We start from the raw sequence: 22,851 nt of genomic DNA, 5'->3' as shown, positions 1-22,851 counted from the left end.
AGGTGTTTGAGCCACCAGGCTCCAGTGATGCAATTATCTTAAACCTGAACCAGAGGACAATTTTTTCCCATCCCTTTCGAGGGACAGCTCCAGCGATCACTCCAACGATAGCGGAAAAATGATCGTTTCACGCGATCATATTCCGTGATGGCTCCAGGGATGGAAATCCAATCCCTTTTCCCACCACTCGGCACGTCCATTATTGCGTCCCTGAAACCATCGCTGGCACAGTCCTTCAGCCAATCAGAACGCACGGCCGCCAACAGCGATTGTGACATCAAATTTGGCTTTTAATTGAATGACTGTTGTACTTACCGAAAGTGGCGGAATAAGGGATGAAAAAGTGACGGTACGAATGACATACGTGTGATTCAGAAAATGATGGATCGAGCTTTTGATCACCCTTTTGGTCCCTGAAAGTATTGCTAGAAGTCTAACCTATGAGAACCCTATCATTCTGATGGACGGAATAAATTATCGTGTATGTCAATCTTAAGATAATTACATTTCATGACAGCGAAAATGCATGAGCAGGAAATTTTGTCGATATTACTAATTTTATGGCAAATGGTAATGTTTTTATGAAAGTGACTCTCTCTATAATTGAATTTAAGTCGTATGCAGCGCCATAGCGAGGGGGAAGGGTTGGGGGGGTCTAGACCCCCCAAAATATATAAACACCATTTCTTTCCTTCATAAAAGAAAACAAAATATTGAAAAATCATGGATTTATAAAAGATATATTTGGATTACGTTCTGTCGATTATAAAAAGCGTTGAAGTTAGTTTAAAAGCCTCTACTTAGTAACCTGTTTTTTTTTAATTTTCCATCCTGGTTTTGGACCCCCCCGAACGAAATTCCTGGCTACTCCACTGGTCGTATGCAATATTTTTAGAAACCTCATGGTGTTGCAGTGGTGCCGAAGTCTGCACGATATGTACAATTGGAGGTTTACTTTTAGAAAAATTTGTTCTATATGCCCGATTTCTGTCCAAAGGCTTAACGCGGGACTTGAAACTGAGGCCCTTCGATTCGTTGCCGAGCGCTCCTGCGTCTTGGTCAATTGTACCTATTAATTCAGTGAAGCAATGCGGGAAACGAATCGGACGATATTCCGGCCGATTTTCGCAACTCCTAAGCCATCTCGCCCTCAGATGAGTGTGAAGGTATCGTAATGTCCACTTAATTTTAATTTCACAAACTATATTATACGCGAGTTTTTCGTGTTGGAGTGCACATGTTTCGATTGGCTTGCAATCATCATCAGGTACTAAGGTGTTACAGATTTTGTGAAATTAAAATTAATTTGACAATACCATAACTTTGTGTCATTTAATATGCTTTTCCACGACATCTCTCCGCGAAAACTTGACTGCTGTAGGTCCTTTACAAGTCAAGATTGAATCAACTTAGACCAGGTTTTAGTTAGGAAAAGTTCATCATCATCATTGGCCAGCGATCCTAAGATTGGTTTGACGCAGTTCTACACTCAATTCTCCTATCAGCTAATCTTTTCACTCCTAAGTATTTCTTCTCTTTCACATTCTTCTTTACCTGACATATATTTTGTTCGTGGTCTTCCTCTTCCGTTCTTTCCATCTTTTTGTCCCCCGATTGTGTTCATCAGGCCATCATGTCTCAAGATATGACTTATGACGTTTTCCGTCTTCTTATCAAGGTTTACATGAGGCTTATCTTCCTCCTACTCTTCTTAGGACTTCGTCATTACTAACTCGGTCGATCCATTTCATCCTCATCATTCTTAAACTCTTGAAATGAACCAGGAGCTAGTATTGTTTATTGAGATAGTACACTACAGTAGATTCTCTAAAATCGGCATTACGATTGTCGTGCGCTTCTTACTCATGTTTGGGGATCATCATTTTAGCATTGTGCAGGAGTTTGTTTTTTTGGCAGACCCGGTAATAACGTAATTGAAAGCCGGCTTCCGTGTGAAAAAATGGGAAAATATCTGACCCTGCTGCATAGCAGAAAAATATTTCCTCTCAGAATCATAGAATTTTCATCGAAAATCTTGGAAATATTGCTGAAGATCAGGCTCTTGTAAAATGAGAAGAGGGAACAAATTATGAAAAAGAAGTGCCATATTCGAGAATTGAACTTTTGAACTTTTCATAAGTGGGATATCAAAGCATTGGACCTTGGAACTTTCATAGAAGTCGAGCACCGTGATCACCTGCTGATTGCTCATTGTTGACGGAGATACATTTCTGAGGGAATATATTAGACATGTAAATGTTTAAATGCGTTTTTGTTTAAACTATTGGTAATATAACCCCTTATGGGGGTGATTCATTGACAGCTCCCGATGGACTACCACATTATATATATATTTAGATACAACGAAGGATAAAGTTTGCCATGAACAAAAATTTGACTTAGCTGGGATTCGAACCCGGATCTCCCGATTGCCAGTCAGGTGTGTTAGCCAGTTCACCACCTAGTCATTTTCTTATAGTGAACTTCGGGATGGCTTTTACCGAACAAGATGTTAAAGTCACAAGTCCACACTGGCACATGTGGCGAGGGTTGTGCTTACTATAAGCCACTGTCGAAGTGTAAAACCCCTATTTTGTCCCTGGTCGGCGACGGCGAGATCGGGAGATCCGTGTTCGAATCCCGGCTAAGTAAAATATTTTTTCATGGCGAACTATATCCTTAGGTATATTTAACTTTGCACCCGTGCGCGTGACTGCGTTCAAAGCCACTGGTTTCTGCATCACTACAAAGTTTGATTGAAATCTGAGACCTGTTTTTCTGACTCTCCCCTTGTGATAGGAGATTTTTTCATCGTTTGTGGGTGTGGTAGGGTTGGGCGCGGAAGTAGTCCGAAGTGGGAAAAGGGACTGAATGCGGCCCATGTAGTGCCACCACCAATTCGAACCAATTAATCGACGTATTCCGAGTGTCCCGTGAGCATCCGCAATTGTCCACCCCACGGCTCCGCCAACCCTCTCTCCATCCACCCCGTGGTTCCCTCCGTACCCAATCCTCTTCCTCGCCACCCGTAACTCACCTAAAAGATTCCTCTCGCTGCCTCTTCCTCCTGAACCTACATGTGTCACCGCGAATATTCTGGACCGTATGCAGAGGGGAACTCCCTTTTTGTAGTATCCCTTGTGAAGTGATAGGCGGGGTATTTCATTCATTCATAGTAGATATTTGAATCCTCAGATTGGTATTCAGATCCCTTCCCTGGCCCTATTTTCCTCTGCTACTAGTTACTAAGCCACCTTAAAATGCCATCTGAATAATTCACCATTGTCTGATCAATAATGCCCCTTCTTATGTTTAAAAATTTTGTTTTTATTTATTGTGCTATTATTTGTTATCTTTTAGGTATTAATTATTTAAGGAATAGCCAATGTAAAGGCCTTCGTGCCGTTTTTGGTGATGAAATAAATAAATAAAATAAATAAGTATACTGTAATTCCTTTCCCAAGTCAGAGTCTGATGTTCTGTTTCCTTGCGTCCTTCGTAATCTGCAGGGGAGAAATCCCTATTAGTTGTGTCCCGTATGCAGTATTCGGCGGGGCATTTCAGTCATTCATTGTTGGTATATCAACCCTCAGATATGTAATACAGATTCCCAATCCAAATTCTGGTGTTCTGCTTCCTTGCGTTCATAGAAATTTGCAGAGAAGAACTCCCTCATGGTTGTGTCCCTCATGGGTAGAAAAATGGGTAGAACCGTCGATATTTATCGACGGTTAAATGTATCATTTTCCCTATTATTATCTGGCATCAAAAGATGCGCGCTTTTCTAATATAATCTTCTAACTTCTATTTTATTCTCTGTTGCAGCAGTGATCATGGACTTGGAGTCCTTGTATGCAGACTTCAACCTGGAGAATCAAGATTTCTACGCGTCCAGTCCTCGGAAATACTCCAAGGACCCAATGAATAAGGTAGGAGCAAGTACTTTTCCTTCCTTATTTTAAATTATTGTGCCGTATAAAGGGCCGGATTTAGATGAAAAGAGGCCCTACGACTGTAAAAAAAAAGGCAAGATACCCGAATATGAGGAGTACTATCGTCTAAACGAAGCAAACAATTTCAATGCAACAAAAAGTAAACGATATATGGAATTTATTTCTACGTGGGATCATTTACTTAAAAATATTTCCGCCCCGTTTTTTGCGCGTAAAATCGAGATACCCAATTTTAGGCGGTTGGTATGCCTGTTTTTTTATCGTTCCGGTGACTCGGAGTTTTGAAAGAATACTAAGAATTTTGAAAGAATACTACACCAAATAATGTATGGTGTAGGTAAGTTGTAGGCCTCGGTGCCGGTGGGGTGAAGTCCTCGTCTGACAAACCGAAGGTCGCGGGTTCGAGTCCCGCCTGGGTAAGGTATCCTTATCCGGGGCGTGGATGTTTGTGTCTGTTTGACTGTTAAATTTTATCATAAATATCGATGTAAAGATCGAATAGGGCTGTTTTCGGAGGTGCGGAAATAGATAAATTAGGATATAAGAAAATCCGGCCTTCCAAAATATTTTCTTTTCGTAATATGATTTGAATACGGGTTTAAAACAGAATTTTTAGAAAGTCTTATACCGTAGGAAAAATCTGTCTTGTTTTATCGTTTCTGTTGGACCTGGAAATATATATTACTGATCGTTTCTAAGATGATGCACTCCTTGTCAATCTGAAAGATATATTTTCATTAATGCTAAAGCAATCTCAGCTTCGCGCGTAGCCTCCGGGTCTCTTGCTGCTCCCGGCCCTAATTGGCGTAAAAGTTGAGTAAAGGCCTGGTTACACGGTACATTAACACTTACAAGTTAATGTACGTTTGTGTGAATGATTTTGGTGGACCAGAACGGAACATGTGCGAATGCATGAACCAAATTAGTACAGGTTCTATTTTCTGTGCATGCATTCGCACAAGTCGGGTGGTTACATGGTTCATTGTGGCGTTCATTCTCGCGTTCATACATTTAGACAATAACCCGTACTTGTTAATGTATCGTGTAAACAGGCCTTAACAGTCTCTGTTCGGTCATAGCAGTTCTGGAACTATCACAAAAACCGAAAATATTCCCAAAATAAATTGTAGAATCCCGGACCTGCCGTAAATATATTTTTTAATATGCGCTCCTCGCGATAGGTTCGAAATTATCGTAATATATTTTGTTCGCGGATTAAACATTTCTGCGCCGGCCTTGGTGCATGTATGGGTATTTAGAAATATGCATTTTGAACCTACTGGAAGGCTATTTTTCCATACTCGGCGCTTTACTTGTTGGTGGTAGCGTATCTATGTCATCCTTCGACTACTCATTCCCGTCTGCGTGATTCTTAGATGGTATTCGAGATAAAAAGACCCATGGCAGAGCTCAGCATCCCCACTCTATGTTTTGAATTCCTCGGAGGCAAACGCAAGGCTCGTGTAAGACACTAGCCCGCTGCGTTATCCCTTGTCAAAACGCTGTCAGACGCCGCCGATATTTGTTCGAGGTGTTGATGATCCTAAGTTGGATGAGAGTGAAGATAAAACGGTGTTCTTTCCGATATCCCATATCCGAAAGCATTTATCGCGCTGAAAAAGCTTCACACGTTCTTTCCTTGTTAGTTTTAATCTTCCCACAAACTTCCCTTCCATAATTTCTTCTTGTCAACGCTTACGAACCTTTTTGAGGGTAGTGAATAATGGAAAAGGAATGAAGATGATAGAACTATGGAAAGACAATATATTGTTTTGACTTTTTTTGTAGCCAATCAAAGCCTCATGCGGACCTTACGCTATGAGAAAAATATTTGCCTCTTGCTCGAGAAGAACCGAAAATTATGGTAGGATTATACTACAAGAAGATTATTAGGATTATCTTATTTATCTAATAATGCTTTTATATCGCTTTACTGTGCCATTATTTTGCTTAATAATGCTGAATTATCCGCCACTGCTTAGTCGGCATAAATGCGAAAAGTGAAAGGGTGAATAGTGCGTGTCAAAACAAAATGCTACTATAAGCGGCAAGGGTCTATGCCACCTAGTGGCGCGGAGAAATGAGAAACAACTTGCGCAGTGCCTGTCAGATCCATTTCGCCCGACGGAAGGCTAAATAGGAAAACCATGTGTATTGTATGAATTATTGTAAGAATCGCTTAAAGCTTCAAAAAATAAATGTATTTCCTGCGCATTATTTTCCGGGAAGAATCTGAAGTAAACATACCAGAGAACCTAAGAAAATTGTATTCCTTTATTACCCGTTTGAAAAGGTTTTACATAATTTTTCCTGAAGTCGTCAATTATATTCAATCTTTCATTCCAAGTGCTATTACCTCCGATGTATCACTGAAACACGGGGCTGCCATATTCCCAATGTAAATAGTTAGTACACGGGTATTGCATGAATTATTGTGAGAATCACTTAAAAGCTTCAAAAATTATTTTTTTCCTGCGAATTAATTTCCAGAAAGAATCTGAATTAAATTTACAAGTGGACCTAAGAAAATCTTTAACTTTTATTTCCCGTAGTGAAAAGGTTTCACACAATTATGCCTGAAGTCGTCAATTATATTCAATCTTTCATTCCGAGTACCATTACCTCCGATGTATCACTGAATCACGGGGCTGCCAGATTCTCAATTTAAAGAGTAAGTAGATGGGTATTTGTGACGAATATTTCTCGGGTTCTCAGCCAGGTTAATGCTTTCATGTAAGCCGACGTTTCGGGAGACTTCACACTGTGATTTAAATTGGACTTCCATAAAGTAACACAGCCTTGAGGATGGGAGACAAGTCGTCGCCCGAAACGTCGGCTTACATGAAAGCATTAACCTGGCTGAAAACCCGAGAAATATTCGTCAGAAGTATTCACCAGGAAAAATTAAAATCGTATAAATGGGTATTGTACGAATTAATGTGAGAATCACTTAAAAATTCAAAATTAAATGTTTTTTTTGCATTAATTTCCAGAAAGAATCTGAATTAAACTTACAAGAGAACCTAAGAAAATTTTATACTTTTATTTCCCGTAGTGGAAAGGTTTCTCATAATTAAGCCTGAAGTCGTCAATTGCATTCAATCTTTCATTCCGAGTGCTATTACCTCCGATATATCACTGAAACGCGGGGCTGCCACATTCCCACGTTCCGTGTGTGGAATGATTCGTTGTTATCCCTGGAAAAGTGTAACGAGATTTCGTCCTTCGACCTTCTCGGAGCTCATCCCACGAAAAAAAAGTAGCCCTTTTTCCTTCTGTCTGCTTCTTCCTCCTCCCACTCCTCGCCATATCCCAATGGTCTCCACTTTTACCCCCTCCATCTACCAAGTCTGTTTTTTTCCCTGAAGACAGCGGCGCACAACATGTGTTCGATCAGTCCCCTCCCACTCCCCAAGCCCCATACCATTTTCCTCTTCCAACTCGCCTCACGCCTGGAGTCTCCCGATGGGATAGGAGGGAGGGAGTTGTGTGTGTGTGTGTATCACAGTTGAGTTGGCAACCCTGTGTCCCGAGGGAGAACGAGATGTCATTACGGTGGCGAGCTCCGCTCTTCCATTTTCCCTCATCCCCCTCTCCCACTATTGCCAACCACCCGGACGACTATTTTTCTCGCCCTACATCATCTCGTGGAGGGAGACAGCCTCTTCAATTCCAAAATTATTTTCTGTTTTCTCCCCCCCTGTGCTTTTGCTGGCCTTTCCGTGACGTATCTTCGTGTACAGAAAGGGAGGTATACATCCAACTTCGTATGGGACTTTCACGGTGTCGGGATAAGTTTAAAAAAATGTTTTTCGTTTAGTGTTTAATGTATATGAAATGAAATTATATCTCCTGCGGATCCAATGGAGTTTTTATCGTTCTGAGAGTCGCACACAATCGCCAAATATTCCTTTCACTCTTAACTTTTCTTTCTGTCGACTCGTTGTTATGCTCTATTGTTTCTAATGTTTCCAAAATGACAGGAAAACTTTGATGAAGGCTCTTTATTTTGATCTTTCTAACAGAAAGGGAGCTATTCATCCATATTTGTATGGGACTTCACGGTGTCGAGATATGTTTTTAAAAAAGGGGTATTTTTTATAATTTTTAATGCCGAGAAAATGAAATTATTTCGCCTACAGATGCAATCGATTTTAATATCCGTCCATCTTCAGTTTGGACTTTACGGTTCGAAATCAGTTTTAAATTATGGGTATTTTTTCAAATATTTAATGAAGACAGGATGAAATTATTTCACTTGCAGATGCAATCGATTTATTATCACTCTGCAAGCCTCACATGATATGTAAAGATTCCCTTTACTCTAAATTTTCTTTCTGCTGACTTATTGCTATGCTCTATGTCGTCTAATGTTTCTAAATTGACGTTATAACGTTAATGAAGGTTCTTTATTTTGCATCTTATTAGTTAGTCGGTAGTATGTCGCATTGCGTTAGTATTTTAGTGCATAGATTGCACTGCAACTTTTCATGGGATTTAATAATCCAAGGGTCGATTTCGTACCTTCCAGTATGGTCGCCGTGGAGGGAGACAGCACCTTCAATTCCAAAATTATTTTCTGCTTTCCCCCCTATGCTTATGCTGGCCTTTCCGTTACGTATCTTATCGTACAGAAAGGGAGCCCTCCATCCATCTTCTTATGGGACTTTACGCTTCGAGATAAGTTTTTAAATTTTTAAAATGTTTAATGTAGAAAAAAATGAGATTATTTCACTTGCAGATGAAATAAAGTTTTTATATCCATCCATATTCGTATGGGACTTTACGGTTTCGAGATAATTTTAATAAAAATGAGAATTTTTTAAAACGTTTGACGTAGGGAAAAATGAATTTATTTCAATTACAGATGCAATGAAGTCTCTATCGTGCTGCAAGCCTCTCAACATCGGCAAAAATTCCTTTTACTCTAACTTTTCTATGTGTCGAATTATTGCTCTAGGTCATCTAATGTTTCCAAAATGGCATCAAAACCTCGGTGAATGTTTTTTTTTGGGCTTATTATACTATTCGGTAAAATAACGCGTTGTTTTAGTTTTGTAGTGTTTAGATGATTATCTCCCTTATCTTGGGATTTTGGAATTCTATACTCGATTACGTTCCTACCGATGCAGTCGTCGTCCTGGTAAGTTTATGTGCAACAGTGCCGCCTCAAGGCTGTTAGATTTAGTTTGCGTTTTCCCAGCATACATTTATCCCCGCGGGACATTTTTGCAAAGCTTTCACTACAAAATTAAATGATGTGTGCATTTAGGTTTCAATATCTATTTAATGTTTAAATTAAGTTATCGAGAATATGGTGTCCGAATTCATGTTCAGCTCAAAGTTATTCATGTTTATAACCCTCCTTCTTGAACTTATTTATCGAATTCCATGATTACCTGTTAAGTGGCGCACTTTTCTTCGCTTTTCCTAGGCAATATTGTCAATCTCCAAACGCTATCATTACTGTTGCTAGAAAGAATTATTTTTCGCAGTGATTCGCCATCCTTGAACACGGATCTAAGTATATTCCTAGTTACTCCACCCTCTCAAGATATAACCTATAAGGTTATTGCGATCATCATGGTTAAAAGAAAATATTTTTAAAAATATGTTGGGACATTGTGATAGCAATTTACAGTCGTATTTAAGGATGCATGAGGACGAATCTGAGGCAGTATTGCCCTCAGGCATGTCGTAAACTCCTGTGCGAGAATGAGGAGTCTCGCACAGGAGTTTACGAAAATATTTATCCTTACTCCACCTTTTCTGTTTTGCCCAAGTCGGCTTCTAATTTCTGGAATGAAAATTTCTGGCTCTATCTTAACTGCCAAAATTCGTCATTTCGTGTAATAGCTTTTCGTGTAATGTTAAGAATTATGAGGAGGGTATGGCTGAATCAGTTATCGAAACTTGTGAAAGGAGGCTGACAAAAAATTCGAAATAATTTAAATCCACCAAAATGCTTTTGATTTTTCCGTGAAAGTTGAATTAACATAGATTGAGCCGAAACCATTTCCTATGTCCCGACTTGGTATTTGTTTAGTACTCAATGCTCGGGTACTTAAAAATTAGCACTTTACACAGGTAATCATCTAAAGCCTTTGATGCCTGTATGCTGAAGTGGGTTGATTTAGCGCTCGGAGCAAATGTGGCAGTTTTCATTTTTATGAAATGTTAGTGTCAACACCATATAGTTTTTTTTGTTTTCTTGAAAAAACAAAAATATTTCGTCAAAAATATTTGTTTTATGTTTATAATTGCAGTGAGAAGCGACTTCGCATGTTCATGTTGCCTATATATAGCCATTTAACAATATGATGTAGGTAAACGTAGTGCAGGCGACAGCCTTTAGAGTAGAATTTTCAGCTTGATATGCCGATAGAATACTATTATGACTCTGGCGTATGTATTCCTTATCTAATCATGTGAGTTTATGTCGATTGTTAATTATTTACGCTAGACATCGCGTGGATTTCATCCACACCGGTACTTTATCACTTGCATTGTAATAACCGTTAATGCAGGCACTTCCGATAGCATTGATCGTGTCATAAACGCTACTCGTGGAGGCGATGGAGCTATTTTTTTGTATCCTTAATGTCACTTAACAATTTCGCGCGCCATTCTCCATCATTAATGAGCTTACCAGCCTGTCCTGCACGATATGGCACCTCAGATCCGTTGGTTAGTGGGATGGGAGTCTAAGAGCGGAGATCCTGCCTTCTCCTTGGGGGGGACCTTGGTTTAACGTTCTATTTGACGGCCGGTGTATTGTACTCAAGTTTTCCACTTAATAAAATTCATGTAAGGATCAAATCAGAAGCGTAATGGAGTGGAATGTTTTCGCATTGAAATAAACACTTGCAATTTTCCACGATTATAAACGTTTATTTCCATTTAGGTTTCGATGTTACTACATCATCTTCAAGGTACAGAATGGTTATTTTGTTCCTTGAAAATGTTGTGGTAACGTGGAAACCTAGGTCGAAATAAAAGTCTATAATCGTGGAAAAGTGCAAGTGTTTATTTCAACAAGTAGGGATCTAATTACCGTTAAAAAAATCTGTCCTTTGTCTGTTCGTGACCTCCTCTCCCTAATGCTAAGTCTGAAATCCAGCCGAAAAATTTGGAAATGTATGTTCATTCCTCTCTTAAGTCGATTTTTATTGTTTTTTTTTGTGTGAAATATTTGAAATTTTTACCATCTATTTTCCTTTTCGATTCCTCTTTCATTCACAATTTCAAAACAATGCCAATTTTAAAGGATGTCTCTTTACCTACGTCCGCGTGTGACTTGTCTCTGGGTTAGTAACAAAAAACAATTGAGTTGTCGGCTTAGTCGAATAATATCTAGTTCGGCGCAATAGACTTCTCTCATACTGCATACTGTTCAGTTTATGCATATACCTGGTTGTTGGTGGCGTAGGGGCAAGTTCTCACCTACCAAATAAGAGATCGCGGGTTCGAGTCCCGCCTGGGTTGGTTGCCCATATCCAAGGCACGCTTGTTCGTGCGTTTATAATTGTTATATTATGCTGAACACCCCGGTGTAAAATGTTTGTATTCGGTGGTATGGGAATAAATAAGATGCATGTATTCGGTGGTATGGGAATAAATAAATGTGCATGTGGGAGTCCAAATGCATGCTGCATGCTGGTGATTGATCACCCCCTGCCAAACACCCTAGAGGTGGCTCGCAGGGTATTATGTAGATGTAGATGAAGATACATAGCGAAAGTCGTTGAGATTGTGTTCGGACTATTTCGGGTAGTGTAATCCCAAACTTAAGCGTGATAAAAGTAAAAATTTCTCGGTTTTTGCACCGGGTCAGGTCCCCAATGTCTCCTTCCATCGTTTTGACTAGCAACTCGCGAATCATCTTCAGAATATGGGCGAGGTGATTATCGAAACGTTCGAAGGAGACATAGAGGACCTGAGCCGGTGCAAAATCTGAGAAATCTTTACTGCTCTTTTTCGCCGGGAAAGAACGAAACATTACATTAAGCGTGATAAATTTCGTGTAACTATGTGATCGATAATGATCGGAACATGCTTCGGAAATCCACGCGTCTCTTCGTCCGTGGCTTGTTCGACAGGCATGCAGACGAAGAGGCATCGGCCGACTAGTCTTCTCCCCTCCTCCCATCGCACGCTCGGCAAAACTGGAAACTGGAGCGATCTGGCAACATCAAAGCTTCCCCTTTCCTTCCCTCGCTCCCATCCCAAGCCAGAAAGCATCCTTTTTTCAAGTTTTTCTCGTCCTGCCCGCTTCTCCAACAGTGGCCATCATTCCTCAAAAACCACTCCTCCGCTTGTACACCCTTCTTTCCCTGTTCGGATAACTTGCCCTCTTTCCCGAACGCGTGTATATCTGGGTTGTTTGGCCTCAGGCATCTTCAGGCGCAATATCGTGCTTATAAAAATGCGGAATCAGGGATCGCTCTTCTCTATTCGGATGACCTACCCTCTTTCCCTAACCTGTGTATCTCTGGGTTGTTTGGCCCCAGGCGTCTTCAGGCGCAATATCGTGCTTATAAAAATGCGGAATCAGGGATCGCTCTTCTCTATTCGGATGACCTACCCTCTTTCCCTAACCTGTGTATCTCTGGGTCGTTCAGCGCGAGGCGTCTTCAGGCGCAACCTCATGCTTGTGCATCAAACGTGCCGCCAGCGCGTTTATCCCTATTGTGACTGCGCGGGGTAACTCACAATCATTTTCCCCAAATTATGTTAATGTTGTATTTTTTTTTTTTTTCACCTTGATGTATTTTTAATTCGAGCTCAACCACTTTTTCGTTATTTAGGCGACGAATAATTTTTTTTGCATTGAAATTGTTTCTGAAAACTTCAATTATTTTGGTGGGGTAACTGAGTTACCCCGTACAGCTGTTGGTAGGAGGAAAAAAATTGCTTGCTATACGAACGCAGGGATTAAAGTGGAATTCAATAAATTTCATCATATTATAACTTCAATAACGCCTGCAATATTCTACATGATAGCACATTTTATGCTTGTTTTTTTTCATAGCATGTTAGTCAATGTACAGTTAAAATCGCAAAATATGAAAGATTCCTGACCTTTCGCACAAAATCAACGTAAAAACCTGAATGTGGCCTACAATGTATTTATAAAGTATACAAAACAAGATATTTAATTATTAAAAAGAGATATGGTGTTGAATTAGAGGAAAGACTATAATTCAACATCTAATTTACTATGAATTATAAATGCCCTTAGATACCCTTCACAGTCGCTCGCGTAAGTGTTCTAGGCGCAGTCACGGAAGGGTTAAAACTGTCCCGGTGAACCATGTTCACCACAACCTGCCAGGTGGCAATATACTTATTTAGAGCGCATTTTACCGTTTTTTGTAAGTATAATGTTGGTTTTGTTAGCAGAAACTGAAAGATTAACATTGATCAGAAAGCATTTTTGATAACAATCGTATGCAAACATTGATGATAAAGTGAGTATTCATAATTTTTTCACTTTTATACTTGATCGTCTTTTTTTCCATTTTATTATACTTATTTCGTTGCAAGTAGTATTTTGTATAATTTTGTGTGTATAATTTTTTACACAAAATACTCAATAGACACATCTATTCAGCAATTGACAACTTATACCTATTAGAGGGATACACATTTGAAAGACTCAAGAAATCTGTAATTACAGTGTTGTTGGTTGCTCCGACCCTGGACTTAAAAGTTTGATTCAGGTCTTACCTTTATCTCTACCATCTTCTTGCTTAAGGTGACAACAATGGTCTTTATGGTGACGAACGTAGTGAACGTAAAGGATGCTTAAAAAGGCCGCTATATACGGTGAATGATCGTGCTGAATTATAATGCGAATGGAATCATTAGCTGTGTATAACGGAAACAATTCGCGACTGAATCGTCATGCGCATGACCATTCAGTCAAAATTAGAGCATGTTCTATTTTGTTAGCATTGTTCTGTGAATGATCTGGTGATCATTCGGCAGGATCATTCGCATGATCATTCATCGTGTATAGCGGTCTAAGTGACTGTGTTTTATAGAGTTTTCTAAAGCAATCGTTTTCCTTATTATTAAATAGCAAAGCTAAAATGAACACTGGAGTTGTACGTGAAAAATGATCGCGTCGGCATCACATTATTGGACGCGATGCAGTCGCTTTTTAAGCGTTTTAAACCATGCCCACCCCGTCCAGCCAGTTAGAAATATAATACTTTGGAGCGCATTTATCTGTGTTGTATTATTAGTGTGTTATTTTTGTCAACAGAAACTTAAAGATAAACATTTAGAACGTGGATCAGAAAACGTTAAAAAAATGAAATCAGATACTTTCTGCAAGTAGCAATTTTTATCATATTTTTTATATTTTGTTTTCTTTTTCTGCGCGTACTACTTTGATCAATAAATAACTATTGGAAAAACAGCAATTCATTATTCAACAGTTGACAATTTAAAAACTAGAAGTTGGAAAGGCAAAGTAAAGTTTCATGGAAGGGTAGCTTTATGATGGAGCATGAATGTTGTTGGAATTTTTGGATCACAATTCCAAAACTCCGCATTTAAAATTGTTTTTAAATGAAAAGTATTATAGGTTGCCTCTAGCATGTACTTGGGAAAGTAGGAAAGGCAAAGTAAAGTCTCAAAGAAGACAAACTTTATGATGAAGTATGAATATTGTTGAAAATTTTGGATCACAATTCCAAAATTCTACAATTAAAATTGTTTTTAAATTAAAAGTGTTGTTGGTTGCCCCCAGCCTGAACTTGGGAAGTGTGATATAGGCCTTACCTACCTTACCCCTATCATCTTCCTTCCTCCTATAAAGTCATATCGCTGTATTCCTCTCTCCCACCCCTTCCCTTCCCCTATCTCAATTCAAAGTCCCCCTTCCCCTCTCTCGCCCATTCATACGTACCCACTCCAAACCCCCCCTCCTCCGACGTCCTTCACCCTTCGCTCTGGACGCCCCTCCCCTCCAACAAGCGCGTCCCCCCCTCTCCCCCTTCCCCTCTTTCTCTCTCCTTCCCCCCTCCCCTTTTAACATTCTCCACCTCTCCTCCTTTCTCTTTTCATTCATGATCGCACTACCTTCTCCCCCTCCTCAATAAAACTCCTCCGCGTGACCGCACCCTTTAACGTGCCACTCCGCCGCGGGAGATGCGTCGCGATTGGAAGCGAAGTTAGCGAGCCACGCCAGCGAGCGATGCTTTGCAGCTATGGCGACTATCCAAGCTACAGGTTGTTGGTGCTTTTTCGTGTATTTGAAGACGTAATTTATTGTTTGATAAAGGCTATATATTTCGATGGCTAAATTCTAACAACACGTATGTATCTCAAAAATAGCAAGTTTTTAGGAGAGCAAAAAAAAACGATTAATATTTGTAATTGTACACTTAAATTAAAAACCAAAAGTTCATAAAACTTATGAAGAAGCATCCATTTGCAAACGAAAAGTTGTTATTTGCTTGTATTTTTTAAAATGTTATTACACTTTGTGTAAGATACCTTTCTCAAACCAGCCGAATTTGAGATACGTGTTGTTAGAACTTAGCCATCGATTTGGTTCTTATGTGGTACTCGGCCCTTATTTATGCAATGGTGTATTATAATTAGAAATTATTCTACCTTACAAGTTAGAATATATTTTAATTTTAGTAAACCACTCGGCGGCGATTTATGTAATATTATATTAGGATTAAAATTAGGTACTTAATCTCTAATTTCTTCAATGTTAATCTTTATGTTTCTGCTGATAAGGCGTTGTAGATATACCCGCTATGAACGCGATAGGATGTATGTATTTTTCTTGTATTTTAAGACGTAATTTATTATTAGATAAAGGCTATATTAAGATTACAATGAAGCACTCTTTGATTTATTCAATTTTAACCTTTAAGTTTCTGCTGCTAAGGCTTTTTTAATTGTACCAGAAATGCAAGCTATTGATTGTAGGTATTGTTCGTGTATTTGAAGACGAAAATTATAATTATATAAAGGCTAAATTTGGATCATTAGCGGTAATTCGTCCTTCTGAAGCAGTGAAGTATTATTAAAAGTTATTCTACTGATAAGATAAATTTTCAAGTTCCATTATTTACTTGATTATTTACTTTATTCACCCTGATCTGTAGTTGTCAGTGGTATCGGAAGACCTTTCGTATCAATTGTATGGAAAATGCCCAATATTTGTGAGAAATTTCGCGTATTGGTTTTTGTGAAAATAAGGCAATTTACATGAATAGAATTACGTTGGATGTCGGAAATATCAATTTTGACCAATCAATTATCTGTGGCTTTACGGCCAAATCCCTTAGATGATTTTCCTCGAGTTTACCGCATATTGATCGAGTATGTAAACCACTGCTTTCTCGATGACTCTGGTTTTCAGCAGCGGAAGCTCAATCGGAAGTATTTAATTTTTAGAGTGTCTAGGGTTGAACCGCTTTCACATCTTGACTCGTTCATTGAAGGGATGGAAAGCCAGTACTTCCGTCATGACCTGCGGTAAAATAACTTCCTCGATTTTTTCCTGTGTAACTTGTTTACTTTCTAGTTTATGACAAACTATTAACGTGGCAAATGAATTGATGTCTTCGTGTTTATATCAAGGCGTCATGGAGCTGCTTCAAAGTTCTGAAAGATTATTATTAAATTTACTTCGGTAATATATTTTTGAGAACTTCATACTCTTTATAGCTCTCTATTGGCAGAAATATATCCTTTGCCTCTTATTATATTTCAGAGGAATCTGGGGTTTTATCCAGAATGACCATTCTAATTCGAGTTACGCCGTTTTAAGTTGTTTTGAACGAACAACAGACGCTCTTTTAGAGCTTTCGGCTTCATTGTTACGCTGAAGTAAACCAAATTAAGTTGTGTTGAAAATTCTTACGTCTACATATACGTATTACTCTCCAAGCCACCTACAGAGGTGTTTGGCAGAGGGTGAACCATGAGCAATACGCACAAGAGAATTAAACTTTACTTCCACGAACAAGCATTAGCTACGTGTGATACATAAACTATAAAATTAATCTATACCCTACTTATGAAATAAGTCTGCCTAGGAAGCTAAAACAGGCTAAAAATTCTGTTAGAAATACTAGGAAAATTCAGAAACATGCATGTAGGAATTCATAAGTTAGTAAGCTACACAGCCTACTACATACAACATTTCACTAATCAGTGGCGTAACAATGGGGGGATAAGGGGTCAGATTCCCCCCCCCCCCCAAAGCCTCAGAGAAATTTAAAAATTATTTAAAACTGTTATCTAGTTTTGTCATGTAATAACGACATCTGCTTAAAGTTAAATCTTCAGTGCCAAAATGATGTAAAATGTATTTCCAGGCGTGTCATTTTATAAAATTTTCCACGACCCCGTTGCGTGGGGGGAGGGATCGCCACCCCATCTCACCCCAGAGCCTATTTCTAGTTACGCTACTGTCACTAATCATCTAACATCTCTTAAGTCCTCACGCTGCCGTTATAGTCTCTTATCGATCGCTAAAAATAAAAAAACATTCTTAATCTATCTATTCTACTGTCTATCCCTCTTATTTTATTTTTATGATCTGATCGACGGTGTTATTTTGGCGTTCGTAAGATATGGATAAATTATTCGCATAATAATCTGCTTTTGAGTTCACTTATTAGGTTTAGTCTAGTGTTTAATCTACAGCCTAAAAGTAATATCCAATGGCTAAAGTTTTGTTTAAAATATAAAGTTGTAGGAAAAATTATCATTTCTTTAATTTATCTCGCTATTTCATTAAAAATTTCAGCCAGTAAACTTGATTCTGCTTTCCAATGTCTAAATTTTCGTCAATGAGTGATTACCAGGGACCGTGTCTGCCGTGTAAACCGGTGTTCACTGAAAATACGCACTCTTATTGCAGCCAGCCTGCTCAACCTCGGTTGAAAAATACTTCCTTGAAGCTTCTGCGAATTCGTCCACATCGCCACAGAATGCACGCGGTGGTACATTTTTAGTAGAGTGAAGTATTGATCCCCTGTGATTCACATTACCCGCCTCCGCGTATTACTTTTGACCAATCCGGCCATAGCTCTTCTGATGCAGAAGAAGGTTCGAGTTTAATTGCTTGCATTACACTCCCCCTCTTTGCCTGTTTATTTACCTTATCTTAATCCTCTCACGCTGTTTGCGAAGGTTAACCTGAGATATGATGGTGGGCACTTAATGTGCATCATTAAAAGTAAACATTCACGTTCGCACCCTTGACTCGAAATAACTAAGCTAGAGGCTGCGCCTCGTGTTGTTCACCTGCATCTTCTTGCGTGATACCCGCCAATAAGGTTTGATAATTTTTTTCCGCGAGTGTGCATACCTATTAAACAATGGAAACGAAACCCTTGGGTCAGGTTCGCTGGATACACTCCTGGGGCGAGGACTATAAGCGATCAGCTTTTCTCCTCTGCCCCCAGAAGGGGAAGGACGGGAAGGAACAAGGAAAGGAGGCGCCACCGCGATAGGAGCCCGATGACGCCTCCAAGGAAAGGACGGGGAAGGAAGGAAGGGACGAGGAATCCTGCACCGTCACAAGGCGGGCAGGTCCTACCATCAGCGAAACCATGCGTACGCAATTGATATTCTAACGACCTTAGAGGATTATTCTATGAAGAAGAATAATCCAACGATCAAATCGTTAGATATATACCTATTAAACAGTAATTGGTAAATTACCTTTAATTATCAGCACAAATCAGTGTTAATAATAGGGAGCGTGGTGGAATGACGGGTACATTTATAAAGGACGTTTTACACGGGGCACGGAAATGCGCAGGTTAGAACTGCATTAATTTCTAAAATGGCGTGGAATTGCGCGAATGCATGAACGTAATTAGAACGGACTATTTTGCCATGTCACATCCACACATGTGTTCTAGCAATTCACCGCTTTACACGACACAATTTTGACTGCACGTTAACTTAACTGGCTAAAGCACACGGCCGGAAATCGAGGGATCCGGGTTCGTATCCCGGTCAAGGTGAATGATTTTTCCTCTGTGGATTTTTCCCACAATTTGTGCATTGCGGGTGACTCCGTAAAAGTTATCGCCGTGGCTAGTCCCGGTATACTTAAATAAATTACCCTAACATGCTTTTCGTACCGTTATTTTTTTCGTTAGAAAATGATAAAAAAATTTAAACCTGCATGAAAGGCTCTGTATATTTAGCGAGCTTATAAAGCTTTACTTGCCTTCGCTAAACTTAAATGAATTGGAATTTTTTTATTTTATGCTACGAAAGGTCAAGGCTCCGTGAAACATTATCGTGTAATTTGTGGACTCGCGTATGTAGGCCAACATCTTTTTTCTTGTCCCTTTTCAATTTGTCAGCTACGTAATTTGTAAATTTTATTGTTAATTTTCTTTGCGTAATTCCTTTGATTATATCCTTCCTAAAATACATGCCTATCTTCCCATTCCCAGAACATTTCATCCATTTGCAAATCATCGTCCTAATTAGTTCAACCTTTCTTTTCCTCGCTGACGTTTAGGTATTCGTTGTTGGATTTCTGTTGAGTTATGTTGGCAACCTTTGTGCTTCCTTCGTTTAGCTCGTTGAAGAGCTCCATTGTGATGCAGCATCGCGCCTATGATTTTTATTTCAAAAGCTTTTGATCAGTTGAAGTGAAAAGAACGTTACTCCATTTCACATATATAGATAAAAAATTATTAAATCTAGGTTATGCTTTCTGAGACCAAGTACATTTTATCGAAGTCAATGCCCGGTTTACATAATTACACATTACATTAAACGCTTAATCAATGGCATACGTTCATTTTTAAACCTATATGTACGCATTAATCACAAATTTTGGTATTACGCAATGAACGTGCGTATGCGTTTAGCTGTTAAATTAATATCCCCGATGTAAAAGGCCAATAGTGCTGTTTTAGGTAGTAGTACATGAATGAAAAAATATATCTATTGATAATCACAGAAGAGTCGTCATTTTTGTAATTGTTTCGCTTATTTTTAAGGACATAAATTAAATAGTTTTTCACACATTTTATAATATATTTTGGAAGAATAATTACGTTTTCGTTATCCCTAACAATACCCCACTTCGTGTATTCTTTTCAATCAATTAGAAGGAATATCAGAGTTGATATCAATAACGTTCTAAGTGCTTCAGTTAGGAAGACCTTTACATCTTCAATAAGGAAAGGACTCGTGAAGCTTTGCGTAGTATGCAATCAACGTGAAAATTCCATGATAGTGTGGAGATAACATTAGCCTTCAAGTTATTCGTATTTTTTTAAAATTACAATCTGTTGTTTCCAACCTCGACGAGTTAAAATCCAGTTTATTTATTGATACTTCGCTGCCAAAAATCATCAGTATAGTCTTGTTTCCGTGAAGAATAAATGAATTCCTTTAAACCCAATGAGAAATGACCTCACGGTCAATGTTGATTTTGTTAAATGAAGTAATTGAAGTCACTTAGTGAACAGGTTAAATATATTTCGAGATCACCCGCGTAGAAAATATGCTTAATAACACATCATGGTATTGGGATGGTCCAATTAATACAGCAAAGATCCGAGACTGATCTTTGAGGAACTCCACTCGATAAAGAGCGCCAGTTAGAAATATTTACAGTTAAAGTTGAGCCCCTGTTTACTGTACCATGTTTTCCTTACTAACATTTCCACGAAACTGGATGTGTGTTACGATTTATCTTTCTGTATTGCTTTGCGTTTTATCTTAAATTATCCATAGCGCAGGTACTCTTCATCTTACGTGCTTTATACCCATGTGAGAGGCGTTGCTGATTACATCTTTTCTTCATGCAACATTCATTTGATGAATATAATTTTAGACCAGAATCAGGATAAGAGGCATTTTTCATTCCGTTTGGATGGTTTTTACACTGCCGGATGTGCTGGTCGAAACAGCAATTTTTTCCCTTAGATTCTTAAGCTATGTGTTTTTTTATCGCATGAAACATTGATTTACGTTATCCGTAGAAGTGTGTTTACCATTCTTTACCACTTTTGTTCCTCGCCGGACATTATTGAATGAAAGTGACTTTTTTCGCCGGCAAGAAGTTTTTTAAATCGTTTTTTCGATCGCGGCTTGTTATTTGGTAGTGATGAATGAACCAATTACGTACTAAACGTCTTAACACGGCTAATTTTGAACTTCCGATTTTCCCTTCCGGCTTAATTTCTTAATTTGCCCTTTGTATTCCATGCTGCCGGAATTCGTACTTATGGAGTGTGTCGGTCCATGCATCAGTAAAAAGATAGTTTTTGGAGAACTTTATTCCCATTTTTAAGATAGTGGTTTTGGTTTAATTAAAACACTATACGGTTAAACTTCTTAAAAGCCCACACCATTTTTAAGGTTGTGATAATATCCAATGAAATGGATTTAATTTATTAGACGAGCAGTCCCGGTGACCTGGACGTGATACCAACCATTCTCAGCAAACATTTGTGATCCGAGTTTGGAGAACATCGTCTCATTCATTTTTTTTCATAAAATATGTATCAAATTGGAGCTCTGTTAGTTTAGTTTGCTGATGATGTGATAATTTGTTGGCCTCGGTGGCGGTGGGGTAAAGTCCTCGCCTGCCAAACCCTAGGTCGCGGGTTCGAATCACGCCTGGGTAGGTGGTCCCTATCCAGGACATCGATGTTTGTGTCGTATTCTGTTAATCCTTCGTTGTAGAAGGCCTCTATGTTCTCTTTACGAGAAATTTGGAAATAAATAATTTTTTTAATGTTAATAACGATCTCATTGTGCGCCCAGAAGCGGAATTTTAGGGCCATGTATGCATCCATGTATGCATCGTAATTACGGCTCTGGAGTTGCCAAACGGATTAAGGTGCGTGATTTTTTCTCTGTGTTGCTGCTAAAAGTTAAACATTCATAAGAAATCTGATGTGAATGCGCTCAACAGTATTTCAATTCATCGTTTCAAGTGTGTTCTCACCGGACTATGATGTGCTCTCATCTCGTTATGTTATTCACTGTTTTGTTCATTGCTATTGTCTGCTCCATGCACCTGACGAAATCGCAGTTTAGACCGTCTTCTTACTCTCGTGTTAATTCATCATTATGAATCCACTAATAATATTTACCAAAATATTTAGTTGTCGATACTTTTTCACATTTTAATCGAGCTAAAACCGTAAGCCAGCCAAAAATAGAGTTTGCACGATCAGACGTGCGTGGAGACGGTTCTTCAGATTCGGATGCGGTGGTTGAAAAAGAACTAAATAATATAATGTTGTTGAAAAATGACTGTAAAAAACTTTATTATAACATTGGTCAGGTTTTTTTTTGGAATTACTATGCGACGCTTTGACGCACATGTTACGAAAAATGTAGGTTCTAGGGGATGGATGGGACCAGTGGATTGGGGGGGGCACTGAGGTTATGACCCCCTATTTTATTTTTTCACGTTTTCTTCTGCATTGAACATTTATATTTTATAATTATTTTTAACTAAAAAGCTTGCCATTTATTTCTTATCTTTATGACTGTCTAAAATTATTCAATTTTGTCTGCTTTTAAGAATAAAAATGAAATTTTAAGCACCAAAATGCGTGAAAAAAATATTTTAATTTTTTCAAACTAATTTAAACTTATATTTCAATAATATTTTATTTGAAAAATGATTTAAAAATATTTCAAACTCCCCTGTCCCAGATCATGACCCCCTCAAATTTGATGATTAAATGGCCCCTGTGATGAGCTGGTGTCAAAGAGTTGGGCTTTTTTTAGGCGTGCGAGAGAAGGCGAAAGAATTCGTTGGGCCCGGTTGGGCGGTCTGCGGCTCGCGACGGGTTTATCCGTCGCATGTATCTCACAATGCTCCTCCTCCTTCTGCCCTTTTGGCATTCGTGACCGCCTCCAC

The 22,851-nt window shown here is 38.8% G+C and overlaps 1 protein-coding gene across 4 annotated transcripts in view; it reads left to right on the top strand.

Moving 5' to 3' along the window:
* The window catches only part of LOC124167546 (ETS-like protein pointed), a 592,213-nt gene that overhangs the window by 42,891 nt on the left and 526,471 nt on the right, over window positions 1-22,851 (top strand). For 2 of the 4 annotated variants that reach the window (XM_046545502.1, XM_046545501.1), the window contains one exon: window positions 3,829-3,929. In XM_046545502.1, the coding sequence (XP_046401458.1) occupies window positions 3,834-3,929 (96 nt within the window). In that variant the 5' untranslated portion in view covers window positions 3,829-3,833. Of the gene's footprint in view, window positions 1-3,825; window positions 3,930-22,851 lie in introns of all 4 variants that reach the window. The other 2 variants (XM_046545499.1, XM_046545500.1) reach the window with 1 other exon arrangement.

This window comes from Ischnura elegans, chromosome 11, assembly GCF_921293095.1.
Source record: "Ischnura elegans chromosome 11, ioIscEleg1.1, whole genome shotgun sequence".
In the NCBI taxonomy this organism is placed as follows: domain Eukaryota; kingdom Metazoa; phylum Arthropoda; class Insecta; order Odonata; family Coenagrionidae; genus Ischnura; species Ischnura elegans.
Note: the sequence above shows the minus strand (reverse complement) of the source record. Positions and strands in the feature narration are given on the sequence as shown.